The sequence below is a fragment of the Gossypium hirsutum genome, chromosome D03, assembly GCF_007990345.1.
Source record: "Gossypium hirsutum isolate 1008001.06 chromosome D03, Gossypium_hirsutum_v2.1, whole genome shotgun sequence".
Lineage (NCBI taxonomy): Eukaryota > Viridiplantae > Streptophyta > Magnoliopsida > Malvales > Malvaceae > Gossypium > Gossypium hirsutum.
In genome coordinates, this window is record NC_053439.1 from 23,884,742 (window position 1) to 23,903,316 (window position 18,575).

General features: G+C 32.6%; 1 protein-coding gene across 4 annotated transcripts; it reads left to right on the forward strand.

Annotated features, from left to right (window-relative positions):
- Positions 1 to 6,432: 6,432 nt before the first annotated feature.
- On the forward strand, positions 6,433 to 18,003 carry LOC107950690 (gamma aminobutyrate transaminase 1, mitochondrial). 4 transcript variants are annotated; one of them, XM_016885589.2, is made up of 13 exons: positions 6,433 to 6,599; positions 6,861 to 6,948; positions 7,579 to 7,664; positions 7,996 to 8,069; positions 8,157 to 8,220; positions 8,337 to 8,369; positions 8,452 to 8,528; positions 8,620 to 8,694; positions 16,460 to 16,507; positions 16,660 to 16,771; positions 16,860 to 17,036; positions 17,671 to 17,736; positions 17,826 to 18,003. In XM_016885589.2, the coding sequence occupies exons 5-11, from the start codon at positions 8,202 to 8,204 to the stop codon at positions 16,892 to 16,894; spliced, it is 399 nt and encodes a 132-aa protein (XP_016741078.1). In that variant the 5' UTR covers positions 6,433 to 6,599; positions 6,861 to 6,948; positions 7,579 to 7,664; positions 7,996 to 8,069; positions 8,157 to 8,201; the 3' UTR covers positions 16,895 to 17,036; positions 17,671 to 17,736; positions 17,826 to 18,003. The 4 variants fall into 4 exon arrangements, with proteins under 4 accessions (XP_016741078.1, XP_016741077.1, XP_016741076.1 ...); XM_016885588.2 differs by having other exon boundaries at positions 7,996 to 8,220; positions 17,615 to 17,736; XM_016885587.2 differs by having other exon boundaries at positions 7,996 to 8,220.
- The last annotated feature ends 572 nt before the right edge of the window (positions 18,004 to 18,575 follow it).

An 18,575-nucleotide genomic window follows, 5' to 3' on the forward strand; every position in this document is an offset into this window, starting at 1 on the left:
CAGCAAAATAGACTTTTAGCAGCGCTTTTTTAGGCTTTTAGCGGCATTTTAATGTGCCGCTAAAAGTATTAGCGACACTTTAACAAGCGCCGCAAAAAGTGCCGCTATAGACAATGTCGCTAATTTTAGTGGTGTTTATGTGAAAAAACGCCGCTAAAAATCATGACATTTAGCGGCGCTTCCACCAAAAACGCCGTTATATACAACGTCACTAATTTTAGCGGCGTTTATGTGAAAAAATGCCGCTAAAGATCATGACCTTTAGCCGTGCTTCCACCACAAACGCCGCTAAAGATCATGACCTTTAGCGGCACTTCCACCACAAACACCGCTAAAGATCATGACCTTTAGCGGCACTTCCACCACAAACGCCGCTAAAAATCATGACTTTTAGCGACGCTTCTACCACAAAAGCCACTATAAAGAATGACTTTTAGCGGCGCCTTTTCACAAACGCCGCTAAAAACATGACTTTTAAAAAATATTTTAATTAAATAATATTTATTTCTATCATAAATATTATATTATGATTTTTTAAATTTAAACTTTGAACTATTACTTTTAAGGATAAAAAGTATTAAATTAAAATTTCTATTAAAATTTTAAATTTAAAGCTAAATATAAAAATTAATGAATTTAAATTATGAAAATTAAAACAATAAACATTCTATATTAGAATGACATAAGAAAATTGTTTACGGTATCAATTGAAGGTTGATTCAGAAAACATCCCTTAACTAGTAGAATCTTATTTGATAAGGGCAGATAAAGACAAGAAAGCTATTCTTTAATGAAAGCAAAAAGTATAACTGTCCTCCATAAGTTTTGTGACCGCATTTAGTATAGTTTCTTAATCTTAAAGATATTTCAAAAGACAACAATTTTGCAAAAAAGGGTGCAATATTTAATATAAGTGCAACAACAAGCACTTTATTTATCATAACCTTCTCCAGGCTCTATACATCCTCCAAGCTGGAAATCCATCTCAATTCTGAAATCTTAAACGTCAAAACTGGTCATCAGCATGCAAACAACATGGTTGTATAACTTCAGCAATAAGTTATGCTGTCATCAAACTATGCCTAAAATCAAAGATATAGGTTATCCATCCACAGAGAGAAATGCATGTATAGGCATAAATAACATCATCTCATTCTGCCAAATACATTAGACAATTTATGGAGAGGAGAAACCAAAAAGCAATCATAAATTGTAAGAACAGATTATGCCTGGACTATATGCTTCTATGCCACCTTAACTAGAAACTATTTCACAGGATTGATTGCCATATACTCAAGCATACAATTAGACATCAAGTTTTGAACCAAAAAAATTGGAGCCAAGGGAATAGGAACAATAAATCTTCTCATAATCAGCATATGGTGATTTAGTTATGTTGCTGCTTACTATTTTCCATACACACTTCTTCTCTTTGCTTCAAATTCCAAATTCCAAACACACTATAAGGATTTAGAAGATGTTTTCACCAAACCCTTATTTCTTAATTTTTTTTAAATTGAATTCTTTTTTTCCACCCATTTGTTTCAAGTATGAAATGATATAATTTTTTTAGTATCTATCACAATAACCTTTACTAAGAATTGAAACTAAATTTCTAAATTTTGAACAAAAATGAAAGTCCAATTAAATGATACCTTGGTGGATCACCAAATCTTTCAATTCACTGAAATGAATTAGCATAAAATTTAATTATTTGTAAGAATTTAGGTAATTGGTTAAATATAAATGCATACCTTTAAAGGATTGAAAGCTTTCAATTTGATTCCAACTTAAATCGAGTTTCTTCAAATTTGTTAAATTGCTCAATCCTATACATATCCACGTCCAATTCAAAAAGTCATTATGTTAATAATTTTAATTCCTACTTAAAATTTTAATGAAATAAAAATGAAAAAAAGTAAATCTAAGACTTGAAGTGAAGATGAAAATCCTAAAACGTGAAATGTGAATGTTCAAATTTGAAACAATTATAAAGAAAATTATAGCTTTAGTACCTTCAATATCTAATGAGCCCTGCAAATGGTCGGCTTACAAAGTCAAAGACTTTAGGCTTTCGCGTACAAAGTCAAAGACTTTAGGCTCGAAAGCCTTTGGAGAAAGGAAATTGTGTTGTTCCGAAAGACATTAAAACTCAAATCAAGTTCCTCCAAGTTGGTTAGCCTTATTTGTGTTCCATCTGTCATAAGAAGAAGAATTCCTATAGTCAATATCATGGTCATTGAAATTTTTATAAGTTGATCACTTTGAAAACTTAATTTATGCAATATATAAATAGTTAAGACAAATGTTCCATAATGATATGTGCATCACAAAGAAAATCATGGACAGCTCCCAGTCAGAAATATATAAACATGTTTCTTTCTTTCAAAAAAATAAAGCAGTCGAAGATCCAAACTCAATCTTTCTTTTAAAAAAAATAAAGCAATCAAATGTTTAATTTTCAAAAAAAATAAAGCAATCTTTTAAAAAAAATAAATGTAATACTCAACTGTGGACACAAACTCTCTGGTCTTAAGGATTTTAAGGGCCCATTCTCTCATAACCAACTCTCAAAATCAACTCTTTAAGATTATAAGGATCTTTTTCCCCTTTGTATTTTTGCAAATCTTGTTTGAGTTTTTCCGGGTACAATTTACATTAAGGAGTGACCCTTTCTGGAATGTCTGTCAGAAAAGTCATGCACAAATTAATACTTATACCTTTGTTTGAGATGCTTTCAAATTGGTTGTCACTTAAATCCAAGTACTTCAAGATTGCCAAATGATTCACTTCTGAAATTCAATCTCAAATATTTTTCAGTTATATTCATGGTATGATAAAATCAAATCACATACTGCAACAACTTTTCCTTGAACATAAATTTATTTTAAAGTTAACAAGAAAAGTGTAAAATCAGTCTACCTTGAATATGAAGCAGTTTTCCTCCCAATTGATTGCCACTCAAACTTAAAGTCTTCAAAGATGAAAGATTTCTCATATGTAACAGAATGCTATTCTTTAAAGAATTTCCTCTTGAATTAAGAGTTTCCAATTTAGTGAGCCTTGAAAGCCACTGAAAACATGATTTATATACTATGGAATTAGTTACTGCAAAACATAAAATAAAATAAAATAATACTCCATTGTTTAGTTAATTTGAGTAAGTACTTGTTTGTTTGTTTCTTTTTCCTCTCAACCATATGAAAAAATAGCAAAGGAAAAACTAAGTTACAGGGAATAAAACAATGGAAAACCACTATCAAACTACCCAATACAAATAAAAACTAACACCAGACTAAACTTAATTTACCTCTTGGATGACTTGATCTTTCAAAATTGGTTGAATGATAGATCCAAATATCGAAGAGATGAAAGCTCACTCAAAGATAACAAAATGCTATCATTCAAGTAATTGTAACTTAAGTCAAGAATCTCCAAATTACTCAATGTGGATGATAGCTTTCCAAAACCTGTAGGAGTGTTCTTTTAAATATATACACAAACAGTTAGTGACCTTTCTTCAATAAAATAAAATAAATTATAAGTAATTGCAAATTAACAAGGGTGAGAATAGTGTAATAATAAAAGATGTAACTGAGGGAAAATTAAAACCTAATAAGTTAGTCCAATTGGATAACATTAATAAACCTTACAATTAAATTACTAGCTTGAATATCAACACTTCAATATTTAATATGTAAGGAATTATCAAAAATCAACATTTCAATAATTTATATGCAAGAAATTAATTAAAATCAATCTTACAACAGTTTATGTGAAACAAATTAGCACAAATCAACTATTCATAGTTCATATATTTACTGGCAATAGGGCTAAATCTTCAATTTCTATAACGATTTATATGCAACAAATTAGCAAAAATCAATGGTTCAAGTTCATGTATTTACCAAAAATCAGACTAATTTTTCAATCTTTATAACAACTTATATGCAACAAATTAGCAAAAATAAATGGTTCAAGTTCATGCACCTCTTTTAAAATATATACCAATTTGAAACACTAAACCAAAACAGGCTTTTAGCGGCGTTTGGACAAAAAACGCCGGTAAAAATCGAGCATTAGCGGCGCTTTATGGAAATCGTCACTAAAGATCGAGCATTAGCGGTGTTTTTAAAAAAACGCCGCTAAAAATGAGCATTAGCGGCGTTTTACAGAAAAACGCCACAAAAAACAAAAGCCCAACGGTATAGTTTTCTTACCTTTCGGGGGCTTTAGCGGCGTTTTTGGAAAAGCACCGCTAACGTTAGGGGCTTTAACGGCGTTTTTGTAAAAGCGCCGCTAATGATGGGGGCTTTAGCAGCATTTTTGGAAAAGCGCTGCTAAAAACTTTTTAGCTTAATTTATTTATTTATATTAATTAAATAAAATTCAATTTATTTCTAATTGAATATTTAAAATCTTCAAAAAAAATAATAACACGTAGAAATAGTTTGAAATAAAACACATGGAAAAATTAAAATACTATTATTTAAAATAATTTTAAAGTTTTTTGGGTACATGATTTCTAATTTTTTTTATTTATATATTAAAAATTTTCTTATATAATCATAAAAGAGATAGTATTAATTTTAAAATATTGAATTAATTATCACTATAGTTTAGGGTTTTTGATTTAGGGTATATGATTTATTTACGATTTAAGGCCAGTTTAAAAGTTACTATTTTAAGGTTTAGGGAGTATAGGTTTAGGCATTATGGATTAGGGATTATGGTTTAAGGGTTGAGATTTAAGGTTTAAGGGTTAGAGGGTTAGGGGTTTAGGGGTCCAGTTAGGATTTTGGGCGTTTAGATTAATTTTTTTAATTTATATTTTAAATATGTTCTTATATAATTGTAAAAGAGATAATAATAAATTTGTTTAGGGTTTTTGGTTTAGGGTATATAATTTATTTAATATTTAAGGCCGGTTTAGGAGTTCATATTTTAAGATTTAGGGAGTATGGATTAGGGATTATGGTTTAAGGGTTGGGATTTAAGGTTTAGGGGTTAAGGGTTTATGGGTTAGGGGTTAGATGCGTGAGGGGTTAAAAGTTAGGGATTCAGTGGTCGGGTTAGGGTTTTGAGTTTAGATTAATTATTTTTTAATTTATATTTTAAATATGTTCTTATATAATTGTAAAAGAGATAATAATAAATTTGTTTAGGGTTTTTAGTTTAGGGTATATGATTAATTTAATATTTAAGGCTGGTTTAGGAGTTCACATTTTAAGGTTTAAGGAGTATGGATTTAGGGATTATGGATTAAGGATTAGGGATTAGGGATTGGGATTTAAGGTTTAGGGGTTAGGGGTTAGACGTTAGGGGTTAAAAGTTAGGAATTTAAGGTTTAGGGATTCAGGGGTCGGGTTAAGGTTTTGAGTTTAGATTAATTATTTTTTAATTTATATTTTAAATATGTTCTTGTATAATTGTAAAAGAGATAATAATAAATCAAATATATTGAAATTATGAGTATAGTTTAAATTATTTAAGAGATATATAATAGATATAGACTTTATATGTATTGAATGATTAATTTAGGGTTTAAGGTTAAGGTTTAAATAGAATTAATAAATAAGGTAGAAAAAGTAATAGATTGATATGGATATTTAGGTATAATTATTTATTTTGGAGAGGACCAAATTATAAGAAAAAAATACAAAAATAAAAATGATATGGATATATAGGTAATTATTTAATTTGGATAATTCTAACTTAATAATTAATTACAGAAATTTTATCATTTGTTTTCTTATTAAAATATACCATATTTATTTTGAGAGTACTTGGTTTTTTTTATTTTATAAAAAATCAATTTATAAAAAACAAAATAAAATTTTTTTAGCGTAGCAAAACGGTGTCATTTTGTTCAAAATGAAATATTTTTTTGCGGAAAATATAAAAACGCCGCAAAAATAAATCAATTTATAAAATACAAAATAAAAAAATTTTAGCATAACAAAACGGCGTCATTTTGTTCAAAATGAAATAATTTTTTGCGCAAACAAAAAATAAATCAATTTATAAAAAACAAAATAAAAAATTTTTAGCATAGCAAAACGGCGTCATTTTGTTCAAAATGAAATAATTTTTTGCAGCGTTTTTATAATAAGCAATAGCGGCGTTTTTATGAAAAACGCCGTAAAAAATAAATCAATTTATAAAAAACAAAATAAAAATTTTTTGATAAGAAGAATGGCATCATTTTGTTCAAAATGAAATAATTTTTTGCACATAAAAACGCCGCAAACAAAAAATAAATCAATTTATAAAAAATAAAATAAAAATTTTTATCATAAGAAAACGGTGTTATTTTATTCAAAATGAAATAATTTTTTGCGACGTTTTTGAAAATACCGCAAAAATTAAGAAATAGCGACGTGTTTATAAAGCAAAATTAATTTCACTTTTATGCGGATTTATCCCAAAATTCCCCCCTAAAACCCCACCACCGTCTTCATCATGATCTTCCCCTCTTTCCCTCTTTTTGCATACATTTCAGAAGAGCTCATACTTTATCTGTTTCTCATGAAGAGCTCATACTTTATCTGTTTCTTATGTGACTTTGAAGCCTCTTTCTTTCCTTCAACATACCCAAGGTAAAGTTTTCTCAACTTCTTCTCAATCATTTATTTCCATGTTTATCTGTTTTAATTCTTCATGTGACTTTGCCTTTCTCAACTTCTTCTCAATCATTTATTTCCATTTCCTCCAACATACAAATTATGGGTTTGAACTTTGAAGAGTAAGTTGTGCGTGGATTGTGGTAATCTGTAAAATTTGAGGCATTAACAGTGAATGGGATTTTGGTACTGGCTTATAGATTGCTTGTCTTCATTTTATTTATTTATTTTTACTAGGGCATTTGAAATTTTGGAAGAAGAAAGCAGTTGGGATTGAGTTTGCAAAGCATTTAGATCCCACCTGGATCCCATTGAAGGTCTCTCGGTGAGTTTTCCCTCCTTATTTCCTATATGCATTTTGTGTTTAAAGTTTAAATCTTTTTTTCTTCTCTTCTCAATTGCTCCATGCTTCAATTAATAATATTAAGCGCGTAGGCTGTAACTTATTGTAGTTATTTTACATGCATATTAAAAATGGAATGGAGCAAAATACCTTTATAATCTGTCTGTGTAAAGCTTTGTATCTGTTGGCATTAATGTATTTAATGGGTGCTCGAAGTCAAACAAAATTATTCAAGGTAGCTGAGATCCAACCAACTCTAACCTTAAAAAACAGAAAGAAAAAAGAACAGAAGAGATTTTTTGACCCTGTTCTGGTTAGCTGTTATGATAATGTCAATTACCATTTATTAAAGTTCCTTTTCCATTAAAATGAATTGTCAAGTATTCATTTTTTTTGCATTTCCCTAATTGTTTATTCATTAAAGAAAAGAAAATCCTCCAATTCGACGTTACTGCCATCACTGGAAATGCTGTAGTCACCATCGCTGAAGGTGGCCTTTTTAAGGCAATCGTGATTTTGTTTAAATTAAGTGATTAAGATCGTATGCCTTTCATTGTTTAAAGTTTCATGCCTTCCTCATAATTGGGAAATTTCCTCTGTTTCTGTTTGCAGGTGGGTTTGTTTATTTGTTGAACATGAGTAGTATTTTCTAGTATTATCAAAAGTTCAATTACCTTGCAGCAGTAGGCTGAAAACAGGTTCCTTGTTTGTTAATTCCTTTCTAGTATTTTCTATTGTTGTCTCATTATTTACAAGTCATTTTTTAATTTCAGAGCATTTATGTCTTCATATCATATCATAATTTGTTGTCATAACTTCTTTATTTAAACTTTACTTATTGTGTCTAACATTGTTAGATGTATATTTATTATGTCACTTTGATTAGTTCATTTCAATTTTCAAATGAAAAAAATCTACAAGATACATAATCTATGGATGACTAATGGAAATTCAAACATTTGGTATTATAATAATGCACTTGGAAGACCAGTCACGAGTCTAATTTGATGCTTGAATTTATATGTATAGGTAAAGCTTGTTTGGTATTATAATAATGCACTTGGAAGACCAGAGAAGAAGAAATTTATTGCTCGAGCCAAAGCGTAAAATTCAAAAATCCTAACCTTCAAACTGTGTCATTATTTAGTTCACTTGAATAACATAATTTCTCTTTCTTCAAATTTCTTCAGATACCATGGTTCAACTTGGATATCAGCTAGTCTTTTAGGGCAAAAATGTTACTTATTTTTATTGGTAAAAAATGGTTTTACTTGATTGTTTAACAGATATATATATATAGATTTACCATTACAGACTTCCACCTCTGCATCAAAACTTTGACTTGCCACCTCCATTTGTGTTGCACACAGAATGCCCTCATTATTGGCGCTATCATCTACCAGGTTTTTTCTTCATTTTTTTTTACCAATCTGTTTCATGGATATAAGTTTTGATATAGCCATGTTTATTGTTTCAATTCATTAGGAGAAACTAAGGAGGATTTCTCAACAAGATTAGCCAACAATTTAGAAAACCTTATTCTCAAAGAGGGTCCAGAGACAGTAAGTTTTTTGAAAATGAAATGAGGAACCCTTTTGCAACTACAAGAGCCTTGTATATGTAGCTAATCATAGCTGGTTTTATATATATCAGATTGCTGTATTTATTGCTGAGCCTGTGATGGGAGCAGGTGGTGTTATACCTCCTCCTGCTACTTATTTTGAGAAGGTGAGAGTTCTTAAAATGGCTTATATTGATAATAATGAACATGGCTTTACTAATGTAGCATTGTCAAATACCATGCATGATACGGGGTTGCGCGCGGACCAAGATTGAGTTGCCAAGTCACGAGAAACTCCTACGAAAACCCTAAACAATTAGATCTGAAACGAAACAGAAAATTAAAAGATTAGATTTTTGAATTTTCAGATCTGAAATAAAATCCCCAAAACAGTAAAGAATCAAATAGAGAATAGAAATAAGTGTTAATAAGGAATCTTGAAACCCTAGAAGAGATTGTGATTCTGTCCAATTGAACACCCAGATAGTTTTCCCCAAATTTCGGCAATCTAATTTCTCCCAAAAAGAGTATGGATGAATCGGCAAGAACCCTAGAAATTGGAGATTTTTGGCTAATTCTTTAAGATAGAAAAAGGCTGAAAACACAATAGGAACAGAAAATAAATTAGATAAAGATTCGGCACAAGCAGAAATAAAGAAAGAATTGACAGTAAAAAATTAAAAGATAAGTCCTAAGAAGCCTTGAAATCCCGAAAGATCTCACAACTCCCTTCAAACGGCTCTAATCTCCCCTCCAAAGAATATCAATGGCAAGAAGAAGGTTGAAGATGGCTCCCACAATCAAAAAGATTGTTAAAACAACTTCTAAAGAAAACTCAAGAGAAAATCCTTGAAGAACTCAAAGTGAATTTTCACTCAAATCAAATTTGAAATTTTCAATGTAATTGTAATGTAATGTAGGGTGGCTGGCCAAGCCATATAAATAGGCCTTTCAAATGTTTTCCTAATTTAATTAGAACACTAAAACTAAAACTAAAAAAAATCTCCTAATTATTTTAATATGGAAATTCGGCCAAGGGTCTTTTATTTGGGACTCTTGGACTGAATATAAAAATTTAAACTAAGTAAAATAAATAAATAAATAAAAATAAAACTTTACAACTTCGGCCACTTTGACAATTTGGCCTGATTTTCAACTAAGTATGGGTGGATTTCTTGATTGGGCTTGGAATCTTCTTATTGGGCCTTGCCCTCAAGAATTTGGGCTTGTGATCCATCTCCTACCGAAATTGAATCGTTGATGCTCGTAATGGAGATCCAATGCGCTTTGGCTGCAAGATTTGGTGTCTTGGACCAAGATTCCCAATATTTGAAATCTTGATTTTCCCTTTCTTTTGTGTACGCATCTAAGGCCTTACTAACAAACTCCTGGATGGTCCCATTTAGTTTGGAACGCATTTGTCGGGCCTTTGATCTCGTATCATTCCCCCCTTCCTCAAAAAGATTCGACCTCGAATCTAAAAAATCAAATGGGGACAAGTCAGCCACATTAAAAGTAGAACTTACGTTGTACTCACCAGGTAGATCAATTTTATATGCATTATCGTTGATCCTCTCGAGTACTTGGAAAGGCGTATCGCCCCTTGGGTCCAACTTGGTCTTTCTTCTTGCAGGAAATCGTTCTTTCTTCATATGGACCCAAACCCAAACTCCGGGTTCTAGGACAACCCGTTTGCGCCCCTTGTTTGCTTTGTTGGTGTTGGCATCATATGTTTTGGCTATTCGTTGCCTAGCCTGCTCATGTAAGGATTTCACCAACTCAGCTTTCTGTTCACCATCTAAATTAACAATGTGTTCAAGTGGTAATGGTTCAAGATCAAGTACTGTTAGTGGGTTAAAACCATAAACAAGTTCAAATGGAGAATAACCAGTTGTAGAATGAATAGATCTATTATATGCAAATTTAACAAACGGTAGGCATTCTTCCTAATTTCTAATGTTCTTTCCCACAACAGATCGTAATAAAGTCCCTAAGATCTGATTAACTACTTCGGTTTGGCCATCAGTTTGGGGGTGACATGTAGTGGAATAAAGTAATTTAGTACCAAGCTTACCCCACAATACATTCCAAAAGTGGCTAAGAAATTTGACATCTCTGTCAGAAACAATTGTTCTAGGGATGCCATGAAGTCTTACCACCTCTTTAAAGAATAAGTCTGCTACATGTGTAGCATCATCTGTTTTGTGACAAGAAATAAAATGTGCCATCTTTGAGAACCTGTCAACAACAACAAATATACTATCTCTTCCTTTCTTATTTCGAGGCAAACCTAGAATAAAGTCCATGGATAAATCTACCCAAGGTGAAGTAGGAATCGGTAAAGGAGTGTAAAGGCCATGAGGCATTACCTTAGATTTTGCTAGTTTGCATGTAATGCACTTGGAACATACCTTTTCGACATCCTTTTTCATATGTGGCCAATGGAAGTGTTCTTGCAAGATATCCAGTGTTTTGGCCACTCCAAAATGTCCCATTAAACCTCCACTATGGGCCTCATGAATCAATAAGTCTCTCATGGAACACTTTGGTATGCATAACCTGTTCATACGAAAAAGAAAGCCATCTACAAGATAAAATTTATCGAAAGCAGTATGTCCACAATTCTTATAGATATGGCCGAAATCAGCATCATCATCATATAGTTCCTTAATATGTTCGAACCCTAAGACTTTAGCATTCAATGTAGTTATTAAAGTATATCGTCTAGACAAAGCATCTGCAACTACATTATCTTTACCTGTTTTATATTGTATCACATAAGGGAATGTTTCAATGAATTCTACCCATCGAACATGTCTTTTACTCAACTTACCTTGTCCCTTTAACCATTTAAGAGATTCGTGATCTGTGTGTATGACAAACTCATTAGGCAGCAAATAATGTTGCCATACTTGAAGTGCACGAACTAATGCTAATAGTTCTTTGTCATAAGTCGAGTAGTTTAACTGTGCACCGTTCAATTTCTCACTAAAACAAGCAATAGGTTGCTTATCTTGCATTAAAACGGCGCCGATTCCAATTCCTGAAGCATCACACTCAAGTTCAAAAGTTTTAGCAAAATCAGGTAATTTAAGCAAAGGAGCAGAACATAACTTAGCTTTTAGAGTTTGAAAAGCTGTTTCTTGGGTTTCACCCCATTTGAAACCAACTGATTTCTTTATAACTTCAGTCAATGGGGCAGCAATAGTAGAGAAATCTTTCACAAATCGTCTATAAAAACTGGCTAAACCATGGAAAGATCTCACCTTAGTTACCGATTTAGGAGTCAGCCACTCCTTAATTGCCTTAACTTTGTCATCGTCGACATGAATACCCTGAGCACTAACTATGAAACCTAAGAATATTAGTTTATCACAACAGAATGTGCATTTATCAAGGTTGGCAAATAATCTTTCAGTTCGTAGAATATCCAAAACGGTTCGAACATGGAAAACATGATCATCTAATGACTTTGAGTAAATTAAAATATCATCAAAGTAAACTACTACAAATTTACTCAAATGTAGCCTCAAAACATGATTCATTAATCTCATAAATGTACTAGGTGCATTAGTAAGCCCGAAAGGCATAACTAACCATTCATACAATCCAAATTTTGTTTTAAAGGCTGTTTTCCATTCATCCCCTTCCCTCATTCGAATTTGATGATAACCGCTTTTTAAATCAATTTTTGTAAATATTATTGAACCATGTAATTCATCAAGCATATCATCAAGTCTAGGCATTGGGTGTCGATACTTTACCGTTATCTTGTTGATTGGGCGACAATCAACACACATACGAAACGTACCATCTTTATTTGGCACCAATAAGACAGGAACAGTACAAGGACTTAGGCTCTCACGAATGTACCCTTTGTCTAGTAATTCCTCCACTTGCCTTTGCAATTCCTTTGTCTCCTCGGGATTGCATCTATAGGCTGGTCGATTTGGGATTGAAGCTCCGGGTACTAAGTCAATTTGATGTTCTATCCCTCGTAAAGGTGGTAAACCTTTAGGGGCCTCACTAAAAACATCCTCATAATCCTGCAAAAGAGATTGAAACACACTAGGCAAATTTTCGTTAATGTTAGATAAAGATAAATAATTTTGCCTAAACATCACAAGGATACAAGGCTGTTTATTAAGTAGGGCTCTCTTCACATCTTTTTTTGTTGCCAAAAGATTTTTTCCGCTTATTTTACCACTAGAGGATTCACTCACCTTTGGGCTTTTTAAATTTTGACTTTTTCCACTACTATTAGCCTCTTTTCTCTCTGTCTTTTGTACTTGCTCTTTCTCCCTTACCCCCTCACAAAATTTTATCATCCTCAATTGATCTTTATATACATCAGTAGGATTTAAAGGAGCAAAAGTGAATTTCTTGCCTTTAAATACAAGGGAGTATCGATTAAGTTTACCTTGGTGTGTAACATCGCGATCAAATTGCCAAGGTCGTCCAAGGAGCAAGTGTGCCGCATGCATGGGGACTACATCACACCATATGTCATCCTCATAATTGCCGAGTTTAAAGGTGACCAAGGACTGTTTCGTAACTTTAACTTCGGAACATTCATTAAGCCACTGAAGGTGATATGGCTTAGGGTGTTTGGTACAAGGCAACTTTAAAGAATCCACCAAATAACTACTCACTACATTCGAGCAACTCCCACTATCAATAATGAGTGAACATAAGTTACCTTTAATAAAACACCGAGAATGGAAAATATTGGTCCTTTGGCTCTCATCATCTTTCATCTGAATGTTAAGGGTTCGACGAACTACAAGGCATTGAAAAGTAGCAAAGTCCCCTTCCTTTGGTGGTTCGACCAACTCGTCGCCATTATCACTGTCATCCACAAGTTCTGGCATATCTGGATCTGTATTATCAGAGTCGGAAGTGTACTCACCGTTATCTTTTAGAAGAAGTAATCTCGTGTTAGGGCATTCTCTACTATAATGACCACGCCCTTTGCACTTAAAGCATTCAATCTCACGAGTCCTCTTCGCACTCGAATCACCTAAATTGGGCTGCCTAGACGGTGTTTGCGTTTTTGCAGGAGCCCCTTTTTTCCAATCTGATTGTTTACTTCCATTACTCAAAGAAGACTTGTTAGTAACAAAAGGTGGTTTTGAACTCTTAAAATCAGAATTGGAATTGTTACCTCGATAATATTGTGAAGTAGAGAAGGACCCAAACCTTTGTTCCTTTAATTGTTGCTCAATCTCAATGGCTTTGTGAACTGCTTCTTCCAAATCAATGTAAGTTTGTAGCCTCAATGTATTAGCTATCGGCCTGTTCAAACCATCAATGAATCGAACCATAGTTGTTTCTTCATCTTCCTCCACATTAGCTCTCTGAATGAGCATCTCCATCTCTTTAAAATATTCATCCACCGTCCTACTACCTTGGATAAGTCTTCTCAACTTTGTTTTAATTTCTCTATAGTAGTGAGGTGGAATAAACCTTTTACGCATAATCTGTTTCAACTCATCCCATGTCGAAATCTCACCTTCATAATTCCGATGGCGGTTTACCCCAAGTTGAGTCCACCAACTTAATGCATAATCAGAAAATTCCAGTGTTGCTAACGCTACCTTTTCATCATCCGGACATTTATAATACAGAAACATGAGTTCAATCTTAGATTCCCATTCACAATAAGCATCAGGATCATTCTTACCACGAAATTGGGGAATTGTGAATTTCGATTTTGCCAAAAAAGGTTGTCCACGATCATGAAAATCATCATCCATTTTAGGGACACGTCGAGGGCCGCGCCTATGGGGTTGGTTATCCCTATCTTCTTTGATTGGATGAGGTTCTTGATTCAATCGCACCTCATTGATAGTAGCAGTCAAAGCTCGAAGAGCAGCAGCCTGTTCATCCAACTGTTGTTGGAATTTTTTAAATATGTCACCATTATTATCGCCTATAGACATTTTTTTTAAAAATCTGCAAAACACTCAACACTCAAAAATAAAAGTTAGGAAACCTCACCGTTAATCACTCAAAAAGAAAATTCAAATTCTCAATGAGGTAGAATTCAATCTTGTGAGTTCTTTATCAAAGTTTATATCAACCAATTAGAGAGTGGATGAACCGATCTACCAAAGAATCCTAATGTGCACTAGGATGCCAAAAACTGACGAGACACCAATTGATTCGTGTTGCACCGAGGAAGAATTGGGCACACGTTTAAATCCTACTAACACAAAAAACAAGAAGGTGTTAGATATTGTAAAGGGAGAATAAAAAGCAAACAAATGAAAACCTACAGCTAAGAATCAATAAAAATTGTTGAAAACAGAAAACCCGAAAAACTGCGGAGTAACTTGACAACTTCGTTCGAGGTGTTCCCGATCTCAAAAAATCACAAAATTAAATCTGGAATGTCTTAAAATATTGAATTTTTGATCTGGAAAATTTGGGCACCAAATTCAACCCGCTGAATATTTTTTTAATTTTTTATTGGATTTCGTCTTTTTTCAATTTTTTGACTTTTTCGACTTATTTTTTTGCGGGAAATATTTTTGTATATTCAATAACAGTGCCAAAAATATGTATGTAAAATTTCAGATCAATCAGAAAACCTTTACCCACTCAAATGAAATTTTTTCGAAAATTTTTTCTGGGTAAAACTGCTGTTTGTAATTTAAAAAATAGAGATCAGTTTAGAAATCAACCAAGAACACCCAAAACGCCCAAAATCTGATACCAAATGATACGGGGTTGCGCGCGGACCAAGATCGAGTTGCCAAGTCACGAGAAACTCCTACGAAAACCCTAAACAATTAGATCTGAAACGAAACAGAAAATTAAAAGATTAGATTTTTGAATTTTCAGATCTGAAATAAAATCCCCAAAACAGTAAAGAATCAAATAGAGAATAGAAATAAGTGTTAATAAGGAATCTTGAAACCCTAGAAGAAATTACGATTCTGCCCAATTGAACACCCAGATAGTTTTCCCCAAATTTCGGCAATCTAATTTCTCCCAAAAAGAGTATGGATGAATCGGCAAGAACCCTAGAAATTGGGGATTTTTGGGCTAATTCCTTAAGATAGAAAAAGGCTGAAAACACAATAAGAACAGAAAATAAATTAGATAAAGATTCGGCACAAGCAGAAATAAAGAAAGAATTGACAGTAAGAAATTAAAAGATAAGTCCTAAGAAGCCTTGAAATCCCGAAAGATCTCACAACTCCCTTCAAACGGCTCTAATCTCCCCTCCAAAGAATATCAATGGCAAGAAGAAGGTTGAAGATGGCTCCCACAATCAAAAAGATTGTTAAAACAACTTCTAAAGAAAACTCAAGAGAAAATCCTTGAAGAACTCAAAGTGAATTTTCACTCAAATCAAATTTGAAATTTTCAATGTAATTGTAATGTAATGTAGGGTGGCTGGCCAAGCCATATAAATAGGCCTTTCAAATGTTTTCCTAATTTAATTAGAACACTAAAACTAAAACTAAAAAAAAACTCCTAATTATTTTAATATGGAAATTCGGCCAAGGGTCTTTTATTTGGGACTCTTGGACTGAATATAAAATTTTAAACTAAGTAAAATAAATAAATAAATAAATAAAAATAAAACTTTACAACTTCGGCCACTTTGACAATTTGGCCTGATTTTCAACTAAGTATGGGTGGATTTCTTGATTGGGCTTGGAATCTTCTTATTGGGCCTTGCCCTCAAGAATTTGGGCTTGTGATCCATCTCCTACCGAAATTGAATCGTTGATGCTCGTAATGGAGATCCAATGCGCTTTGGCTGCAAGATTTGGTGTCTTGGACCAAGATTCCCAATATTTGAAATCTTGATTTTCCCTTTCTTTTGTGTACGCATCTAAGGCCTTACTAACAAACTCCTAAATGGTCCCATTTAGTTTGGAACGCATTTGTCCGGCCTTTGATCTCGTATCAATGCAGGTACAAGCTGTTGTGAAAAGATACGACATACTTTTCATTGCAAACGAGGTATTTTGCTAAATCTCGATCTCCGGCTCTTCATTTTGCTTGAAATATTTCCTATAACTATTTCCTCTGACACTCGTGCTCAAGTCCAAGTAACATATGAGAGCTGTTTGGATGGTTTGTTCATAAGTGAGGTTTTTTACATTGCATTGTAGGTTATTTCTGCATTTGGGAGGCTTGGGACAATGTTTGGATATATTCCGATTGGAGCAGTCATGGTGAGCCCTCAAGTAACAGAAGTCGTTTATTCTCGAAGCAACAAGCTTGGTAAGTTAAAACCTGTATCCAACACTCACAACCGAATACGTAATATTCTCTTTGTTAGTCCATTGACTAAAATTTTAGTCGTTTTTAGGTAATTTCTCTCGTGGATTTACCTACACAACGTGATGGTAATGTCTGATCCAGAATCATGGAATGGCTACTAATTGATTTAAACCCTAAATAACACCGATACATGTTCGTATTTTCTCAAAAACCAAACAAAACCTAGATTCAGAAGAGCTTTGCTCGCTCTTGATATTAAAGTCGGGTTAGTTTCCTCTTTGATCTTCTAATTTTCCTTCTTTGATTCATGTTTTTTTTTGTGTTCAAGTGTCTGCAATTTTGTTTATTTTTGGAGAAATATGGGATTATTGTTGTATTTTCTGAAACTGATCTGTTATTGATGGAAGTCAACCCTTACAGTTGTTAGTGATAAACACATAAATTTGAATGTTGATAAATTATTGAATTATTAATTTCTGTTAATTTATTGCATATAATCATTGAATTGTTTATTTTTTCTAATTAATTATATATAAATAATTAGATAGTTGATTTTTGAGCAATATTATTTGATTGGCTCATTTTTGTATGGCAAAGTAAAGAGATTAATAATTGTACTTTTTTTAAAAGTTTTTCCCCAAACCAACTATAAAATTAAAGTTAATCAATTGAAATAGATGTAGATCATAAGGTATTTAAGCTGCTGCAATGAGTAGTTTGTTTAGTTTACTAGAGTTTCTTTGGACTTTGGTTTGATTCAATTATCAAATTTTTAGCTCAGCATTTGATTGGTCAGGACTCGGGTCTTTAAAGTTCCTCAATCATTTTCTTCCTTTTTTTCAGAATCAAATTTGCTTTTTTGCTTGAATCTTGACTTTATAGTCAATTTGGTGGGTTAGGTTGATTTTTGGTCGGGTTTTTTGAAGCTTTAAGGTTGTATGATCGTGCCTGGCGCCAAATAGAAGGTAAGTGCACAATGAGTTGAATTGATTTACTTATCTTTGCCATGTTCACTATGGTCTGAACAGTTTAAGTTACTCTTATTTTCATGCAGAGCATGTAGGCACCAAATCTGCAGTTCAAATTCGAAGCCATGCTCAAAAGTTTTTCTCTAAGGCTCATTGCTTTGAATTCATTACAAGATTTCCTCTAACACTCGTAAATGTATTATATCTTTTATTACCAAGATTTACTTGATTAAGAAAATGCATTGTATGTTTTATTACCTTGCATATGTATTATTTATTTTAGTTTTGATTCTAAATTTTTATTTTTACTTAAGAGTTCTAACTTTTGGATTTTAATTGTGTTATTAATTTATTATTTTAAATTCTAAATTTAAATTCATTAATTTTTATATTTAGTTTTAAAGCTAAAATTTTCGTAAAAAATTTAATTTAAATAATATTTTTTAATCCTTAAAACATAATATAATATTTATCATAGAAATAAAAATTATTTGATAAATTTTTTTAAAGATATGTTTTTAGCGGCGTTTGTTGGAAAAGCGTCGCTAAAGGTTTTGATCTATAGTGGCGTTTGTGGGAAATGCGCCGCTAAAGGTCTTGATTTATAGCGGCGTTTGTGGGAAATTGCCGCTAAAGATCTTGAGCTATAGCGGCGTTTTTGTAAAAAGCGTCGGTAAAGGTTCTGATCTATAGCGGCATTTGTGAAAAACTGCCGCTAAAAGTCCTGATCTATAGCGGCGTTTGTGGAAAAAGCGCCGCTAAAGGTCCCGATCTATAGCGGCGTTTGTGGAAAAAGCGCCGCTAAAGGTCCCGATCTATAGCGGCGTTTGTTGTAT

Coding starts and splice junctions, on each gene's coding strand:
- LOC107950690 (XM_016885588.2), top strand. Junction 8,370..8,451: donor TTGGCGCTATCATCTACCAG/GTTTTTTCTTCA, acceptor TCAATTCATTAG/GAGAAACTAAGGAGGATTTC. Junction 8,529..8,619: donor TCAAAGAGGGTCCAGAGACA/GTAAGTTTTTTG, acceptor TATATATATCAG/ATTGCTGTATTTATTGCTGA.